This window comes from Peromyscus californicus, unplaced genomic scaffold (assembly GCF_007827085.1).
Source record: "Peromyscus californicus insignis strain IS unplaced genomic scaffold, ASM782708v3 Scaffold_4__1_contigs__length_199733344, whole genome shotgun sequence".
NCBI lineage: Eukaryota > Metazoa > Chordata > Mammalia > Rodentia > Cricetidae > Peromyscus > Peromyscus californicus.
In genome coordinates this window covers 196,189,456-196,198,041 of record NW_026294562.1, presented here as the reverse complement: position 1 = coordinate 196,198,041, position 8,586 = coordinate 196,189,456, and the positions used below count along the sequence as shown (strand labels likewise).

The 8,586-nt window shown below is 43.2% G+C and overlaps 1 protein-coding gene across 1 annotated transcript; it reads right to left on the bottom strand.

Moving 5' to 3' along the window:
- Nucleotides 1–1,274: 1,274 nt before the first annotated feature.
- LOC128124314 (PRAME family member 8-like) lies at nucleotides 1,275–7,066 on the bottom strand. Its single transcript, XM_052760464.1, has 3 exons — nucleotides 6,780–7,066; nucleotides 3,021–3,611; nucleotides 1,275–1,842 (listed from the first exon to the last, which is right to left on the bottom strand). The coding sequence occupies exons 1-3, from the start codon at nucleotides 7,064–7,066 to the stop codon at nucleotides 1,275–1,277; spliced, it is 1,446 nt and encodes a 481-aa protein (XP_052616424.1).
- Nucleotides 7,067–8,586: the final 1,520 nt, after the last annotated feature.

Below are 8,586 nucleotides of genomic sequence, written 5' to 3'. Positions count from 1 at the left end.
TCTTAACACAATATGGACATCTAATTCTCCACCAAGATGTCAAAATTATACAATGTGAATAAGAATGCATCTTTCAACATGTTACTGGAATAACTGGATGTGAGTATATAGACGAATACAAATAGATGCATATTTATTGTATAATTTAATAAAAACAAGTTAGTATATTACATTGGGATAGCATGCAGTACAAGTGACCTTTAATAAAAGACTGCTATTGTATATTCTAATGAAAATCAAAGAAAAAGTGTAGGATTTAAAACTAATTTATTGCTATGTGTATTGTGAAAATGGGAGGGAAATAGTTAGAGTGGGTACTCCATTAAGAGAATAAAGAACAGCTTATATCTGAATACTAACATCCAGATCTCAGTGCAGTAGGCACAGATAAGGAATTTTGTCCCAGCAAACTTAGATGTATGTACAGTGCCTCCTATCTGATTATCCTGGGTTGTAATTCTCTCCATTCGCCAAATCCTTCTTCATAACAGGGTAGTGACTTCAGCCACATGGAGTCCTGGCTTGTGCTGGGGGCTGCAAAACCACAGGAAAGTGGCTTTTTTTGTTCTCATGTCCCAAAAGTTGGATGTAAAATGTAGTAAGAGTACTGAAAGATCAGAGAAAGATAAAGGAGCCAGATACTAGAGAGATGTCTCACCTATACCAAATCCTCAGGCCAGAAAGACTGAGCTCCTGTCTCCTCCAGCCTACCCAGTCATATCAAGTCCTGTCTCAACCTTCCTAGTGCTGGGATTAAAGGCATGTGTGCTTACAAGTACTGGAATTAAAGGCACGAGAGCCCATGACCTGGGATTAAAGGTGTATACCACCATTGCCTTGCCTCTATATCTAACTAGTGGCTGGCTTTGCCATCTGATCTTCTTACAAGTTTTATTTGTTAATGTATACACAAAATATCACCACAAAGGTAACATCCTGACTTTGAATGAAAAACTGACTTCAATGACTGAATAGGGAACCAGAAAAAAACATGCATAAGTTTACAACTACCATGCATGGGGAAGCCACTGGAGATCACATGCTGACAGAAGCACACTTGGAGATGCAGATCTGTCTTAATGATTCTACAAGATACCTGCCACCCTGGTCCCATTGTTCTTCATCAAGTCATTCCCTATAGCTTGATTCCAATGAACACTATTTTATTCCTGATATATCAAACACTGTCTGAAACCACAGGTTCTTGAATGCCTTACTGAAAGTCCTATCCCAAGACTTTCATTTCCCAGTTTCTTGGTTCAATCAATTCCTGTTTATGACCAACAATGACAAAGTCTGGTCTTCCCATCAAAGACACAGCGCTGGAGACATTTGCAGCAAATGTTTGTGGCAAAGTAGATAGCTTTGGGCTGTCTTTTGACTCTGAGTGTATTCAGGAGATAAGGACACACTTTTACAAATTTGTTGACTGAGACATAGCCCAGGTCATCATAGCACTCCAGTGGGGCAGGGTAGAACTCCTCAGTTATCTTGCTCATATTGGCCAAGCTTTGCAGAAGGTCCTTCAGGACAGACATGGAAATGATGTTGTCATAGAAATTTACCCTGGTTAGCTGGATGCACTGGCTCAGAGCAGGCATGAGGGCACTGAGTTGAGAGTCTCCAATACCACAGTCCTCTAACTCCAGAGTCTTCAGAGTGGTTGTTACATTCTCAAGGAGAAATTGGAAAGGTATGGGACCTGCGTTGAATAACTCTATGCCAAAGAGATTCAGGTGCTTCAGCTGAAAAAGCCTCTGACACTGACATAGGTGTTCCAGGTCGGACTGTGAGAACTCACAGAAATCGATGGACAGAGACTCCAAGGGGCTCTTCAGGCATCTAAGGAAAGAACAAGAGTTTAGTTCTGTCTTCTGGTCTGGGAGAGCATTTCAGTTTTGACATTACTACAGAGATAATGCCTTAGTTTAGGTTACTATTGCTATGATAAAACACCATGACCCAAAGCAATTGGGAGAGGAAAGGATTTATTGGCCTTGTGATTAGAAATCCATAATCCATCACTGAAGGAGGACAGGGCAGGAATTCAAACAGGGCAACAACCTGGAAGCGAGAGATATACAGAGAGGCCATGCAGAAATGCTGCTTATTGGCTTGTTCTCCATGGCTTGCTGAGCCTACATTATGGACAACAAAAGCCGACCAGCCCAGGAATGGCCCCACTTACAACAGGCTGGGTCCTCCCACATCAATCACTAATAAAAATAATTCTCTACAGGCTTACCTACAGGCCAATATTTTGAAGGTATTTCCTGATTTTGAGTATCTCTCTATCGGATGACTCTAGCCTGTGTCAATTTGATATGAAATTAGCCATCAAAGGGTACCAGAAGAGCAAAGTCAGTGTGTCTTTATGTGGGAGTTGAATATGAGGGTGTTCCCTCACTGGAGACACACCATTGCTTTCCAGGCCTATCACCATCATATTTGATAGTCTCAGTATCCAGTGTTGCAGCTTCTCATTCCCAATATGTCAGAGTACCAGAGGCGGCCATTACAACCTAGAAGAATTTGCCAAAAGTGGGCTAGTCCTGAATGGTTCTGAAAATGTCTTGGCTTCTGTCAAGCAGAAGTCATTACAGTCCCACCTTCCCAACATAGCCTGTGTCCTCTTCTCTACATCAAATCCTTGAAATTGACCCTCAGCCCATTTCTGCAAATTTCATATCTACTAAGTGCAAAATGTGCTTACAACATCTGTCCATCCACTGGGAGTTAAAAGCTGACAGAGGTTCCACATGGAAACAAAATATGAGGACAGAGATCCCAGGCAAAACTGCAGGCATTGCTTCTCCCTACTTTAGGGCTCTCTGCTTTGTCCTGTTATCTCTCATTAGGGTGGACAGGACTCCAAGGAAGAATACATAACACACAGTGAGACTCTGTGCGCCATACAGTGTGTCTACTACTAAGAAAACTCTCTCAGTTGATCACTAATCTCTAATGGCAAAGAGGAAGTTTTGCTGTGGTAGCAAAAACAACTCTCCATCCTTCCTTACCTGAACAACTGTTTCATGTGCTTACTCGAGAAGTTGGTACCATTCATGGAGAGATGTTGGAGACATTTGAATTTGGAGATTTGAGAGATGAACCTCGCAATATACTTGCCCTCTATGTCTTCTGAGGTATTTACAGCTTTGTTGGTATAAATGTAAATGCATGATAGATGGAGTTTGTGCAAATTTTTCATCTGGCCAAACCAACATGCAAAATGACTCAGTGCTTCAGGAGTCCAGCTTGTGCATAGTTCCAGTTCCTCAATGTAGTATGGCTGGAAAGAGTTCAAAACCATCTTGATAGTCTCCATAGGTGTCTCAAAAATTGTCATCTTCATACAGCACAGCTGCACAAAACGTTTTTGCTGCTGGAACCACTGCAATAAGTATGCTTGTTCTTCATCCAGTTGAGTTCTTAAGTCAAAATCAGTGACCACCTTCAAAAGCCGTCTCAGGGCATATCTAGGAAGACCATTTCCTGTTTGTTCTTTACTCAATGTCCCTTTTGAGCTCTCTCCATATTCTGTTCCAGGCCATACATCCCAGAAGACATGGTGCACATTCCTCAGGTCCAGGACTTGAAGCTTTGACCTTCTTTGGGAGAAAAAGATGAAGTGTCACAGTGAAAGAACAGGACAAAAATGGAGTCAGCTTTCATTCCACTTATCTAATGACAGCAACACCTGTTAGGCATGGAGCCTGAGATAGCTCCTGTCCACAGCTGGCCCTGACTATAGACTCAGCAGCGGACTTCAAAAGATGCACATGGGACGCCCAGCAACATCTCCCTGTTCCCAAGGAGGGTGCAGCTAAAAGGCTGCTGTCAAAAGCACAGGCCATTGTGGGTGAGCGGGAGGACAGAGATGCAGAAGGGCCAGTCATTACCAGCCATTAGCCAACAAAGTCCTGACGAGAGCATGGCTGCAGCAAAGAGTTCTCCTTCTGGCACATCCAGTTGTTCAGACTCACATCCACCAGTGTCAATCATGTTAAGTTTCAGTTGGGTTGTTCTGCCCCTTCCAGAGTTGTGCACAATCCCACAAATGCTTTAGGCCCTTCTGGCTTTTGCCAGCACCATCCCTGGCCTTTTCCTATGGATGAGATCCCTCTCAGAGCTCGATTTTCATTGGTGCCTCCTGGCCTCTTTGAAAAACCTGGTACCAGGTGCCGAGATTTCTCTGGCTTAGCCAGGGTAAGCTGGACCACCATTGAGTATGGGATGACCCTCTTTAAAGGCTTGATCCTCATTTGGTCCTTCCTTTAGTCCCGGGGATGCTCACAAATACAGGCTGTAGTGATTGCTTTCACCCTCTTATCCATGGAAAACATGCTATAATTTTTGGGACCTTTATGATTCCTCTGAGCGATCAAGGAAATGGAAAGATATTCCCCTTCCCCTACATTATGCCTCCTTTTCCTCTCTCACTTCTTTTCCCTCTCATCTGCCTGTCTCTCTCTCCCAAGTGCCTACTCCAATATGGTCTTTCACTCTTTCATTCTTTCATTTTCAGCTCTCCCCCTCCCTCAAACCTCTTGCACTAACTGATGCATATGGCATGTTTCTTTAGTGGCAATGCTTTACAGAGTCCATCAGAGTTCCTCACCTCAGGGCTAGACCCTACCCACCTGCTTCACCGGCAGCAGATCTGTTCTCTTTCACCTGCAAATAATCTGCTTTTTTTCTCATTCATTAACAACTTTGCCTTCCATTCAATACCAACAATTGGGTCTCTGGTGGTACTACTAGCCTTTGACCACTTCCCTAAATGTGAGGCTTCATTTCTTGAGCACAGTCCTCTCCTCACCTTCTGGCTTTTCTCCAAGTCCTGGTCCCAGGTGACTATGTCTCTCATGGGCTCTTTGTGGTGATATAAAATAGGATAGATAGTAGAATATTTTTACTGAATTTGTCAAATGCAAATGGACTAGATGTTGTTGATGTATTTGTTGAATATATATTGCCTGCATATATTGTATATAGTTATTGTACTTATTGTATATAGTTTTTATTATATTAGTTATAACTTTGTTACATTAGACAAAAAAAGGGAAAATGCCACACTGGGAACTGGGCCAGGCATGGTAGCACACACCTTTAATGCCAGCACTAACCATGGATGTCTGGAGGTCTATACAGACAGGAAGTGATGTAGCTGGGTGGAGAGAGGAAGTGAGATGCAGAATAGAAAGGCATATAGGCATGGGTATACAGAAAGTAGGTCTCTTATCTCTCTTAGCTTTCAGCCCCTGTTTTTGTGTGATGGCATACCGAACAGCTTGTGCCCACATAGTTTGATCCTCCCTGGATGCCTGAGATGCCAGAACATTCAGGCTTTTGGATCTTCTCTCTGCTTCATCCTTGGAAACTGGGTCATATACCTCGTTGCCCCCCTGGGATGTCTTTTGGAGGCCCACTGACCATTGTTTGGATCAGGCTGTTGGGGAACCAAGAAATAATTCTCCATTTTCTTTCTTTTTCCTTGCTCCAAGACCTGCTTGTGTATGTCTGCACTCCCTCTCTAAATGATCTGTCTTTTTGCTGCAACATGCAAGTAAGAGATGCAGAAGCCAGCTTCATTTTGCTCAGCACACACTGGTTCTCCCTTTCTATTTACTAAGCTTCTGTTGAATTCTGTGTGTATGTGCATGTAACTATTAACAGTCACCACGTGGCTCTCCTCCATCTTGGCTGGTAAACTCATCATGATTTCTTGTGAGCTCCAAGGAGTCATTTAGATCCACCTGAACAGCATCTTGCCAGGTCCAAGCAGAACCTGATGGTTCCACAGAGCCTGGACAGTGAAGTGAGACAGCCAGCTGTCCCAGGATGTGGCCAGCCACCTAGCTATCTCAGGTCCCCAAAAAATGCTCAGTGCCCCCCAGGTCAGCAGGAAGCAGTCTTAAGAACACAGCACCCCCTTTAATTCCAGCACTTGGGAGGCAGAGCCAGGCGGATCTCTGTGAGTTCGAGGCCAGCCTGGTCTACAAAGTGAGTTCCAGGAACGGCGCAAAGCTACACAGAGAAACCCTGTCTCGAAAAGAAAAAAAAAGAACACAGCACCCACATCCCCACCTCACCTGCTACCCCTTTCTAGTTCCTCACCTTTTTAAAATAAGCAAAATGGAGGAATGTTAGCATTTAGGCATCTGTCCTGGCCTGCCCTGAAAGGATATATTCTCAGCTGCAGCCACTAAGAGCACTTCCTATGTGCTTTCGCTGTGTTTCCTAATAGAAGGTGGGCCTTGCCCACTTTCTGTCTCTTTCTCTTTCTTTGCTCTCATCCCCAGGGACCCTTCTCTGCCCCCTTCGCTGCCCTTCCCCCTAATAAACCTGTTGTATGGTGTGACTCCTTTCCGGTGTTTTTAAAATACAACTGTCACAATGAAAGAATAGGACCATAACAGAGTCAGCTGTCATTCTACTTATCTAATGTCAGCAACACCTACCAGGCAAGGGCTCCTTGCATGAGCTACATCTGAATACTTGTCCTGCTTCCCTTCATTCAGTTACTGTTGAATTCTTTTCTAATTACTTAGTGTGTAGGATAGAGAAGACTAAACCTCCTATGACTACATCTACACAGAGGTGCCTTGCACTGCTGAAAGGTTACATTATTAGTTTAATTATAAACAGAGGCTGCTACAGACTTGCAAGCTGACAACATCAGATGCCTGCAATCCACCACTGACCTCATTATACTTGACAACACATTTCCCTACCAGTAACCTGGTGACTCCCTTTCTGTTCTCCAATGGCCTTACCTGAGGTGAACCTTCTGTGCCAACATCATGTCTACACCATCCAACACAGCTTGTAATATCACCAGATCCAGGACCTTCATCAGTGCCCCCACAGGGAGGCAGGAGAAGGGCCATTCTGCCACCACTGCTGTCAGTATCTTCATATGTCTGCTCTTGAAGGCCTCCTTGAATAGGGACGGGAAGAGCTCCGTGGGGAGCTGCTGCAGAACTGAGATGGCCAAGGCCTCATGCCTCAGCAGACTCTTCACTGCCAGTCCCAGGAGTGTGGATGGGGCCTGATAGATCATTCTGATGGATCTTCAGACAGAAGGACCTGGTAAAACATTCAAGAGACCTATTTCCATGCTATGTCTTAGGAATTTGTATGTCTCACCCATCATAGGAACCCCCTCTCCAGGGCCAGAGTTCCTGCTCTGGCAACGGTGAAGAACTCAGTGTGAGTTCTTATAACATCTGGTAATCTCAAATTCCCATCACCCTCAGCATGTGAATCATCACAGAAGAACTGGCATGGGCACAAATCAACCATTGTCCCACCAGATACCAAGTTCTGCTCCTCTGAATCTAAATCCCCTTTGGAAAGATTATTCAGAAGCAAGCAATCACACAAACCTCTTGTGGCAAATTGAGACTGGTTCAAGTTCCTTACAAAAGAGAGTACTAAAGTCATATGTGCAACCTACCCATATTCTCCATTCCACGTGTTCAGTCTACATGGGAAGCACTGAAAGATCTCACAAGTGCCTCACATTTTGACCTTCTATATCCTTTTATGTTCCTTTCTTCTCATACCTTCCCTCTTGAGCCCCACATCCCAAGGAAATACTTTTTTATGACTGGGAGGTAGATTGTTCATACACTTAACTGTCTTTTATTTTTACTTAGTTCATATTGACTGAGTCATAGCTCCCTGTGTGAAAACAAAAATACTGTAAGAAGAATTTGAATAGTTATTAATTCATTGATTTATTTTGTATGTGTTTTTGCATGTACATATATATGTATATTACATATATTGAATATATCAACTGATATGGTGATATTGAAAGCTGTGCTGCATGGTATAAACATGTTGACATAGAAGCTTTACCTCAAGTAAATTGAGAGTAGCTTCTAATCAACCCTATTCACAAAGGCTGGCTATGGCCCTGGCTAAGGAAGACAGTGTGGAAAATGTAGTTTATTTTACTTTTTGAAGTATGGTTTTGCACACAGTGGAGGCTTGAGTGGAATTGTCTATGCTTCCAAAGTTGAGTGGAAATCATTATGCAGCCCAGGCATGTGCCCCTGACCATAAGCCTGCCTGTCACTGGCAGTGTTCTGTTAAAGCTCCCAGGTCTGGCTTGTACATTCTCCCTTTAAAACACTGAGTAGATGACAGGCATGGTAGCAGTTGCCTGCAATGACAGCACTTTCAAGGAAGAATCAGGTGCATTCCAGAGAATTCTAATCTATAGAGTGTACTTCAGGCCAATCAGTTTAAGGGATCTCTGGATCTGGGATCTTCTCTACTCAGGACCTTTATTCTACTCACAAGGTATGGCTGGAGTTTGCTACCTGGAACTCTTTTGTTTTAACTTTATTTTGATTTTCCTTTCAGAAAATGTTATATCAAATAGTCAAGGCTAAAGCATCCACATTCCTGATGTCTCAGTTCCTGGATCAGCTGAGACTTGCATCTTGTGTTCATGAAACTATTAGTAGATCCCAGGACTATTTATAATCACAGTTAAGAGGATCTTTCAATTTAAACAACTGCAAAAACTTGATCTGTGAAACATAAATTAAGGAATCACAGAGGATTAAA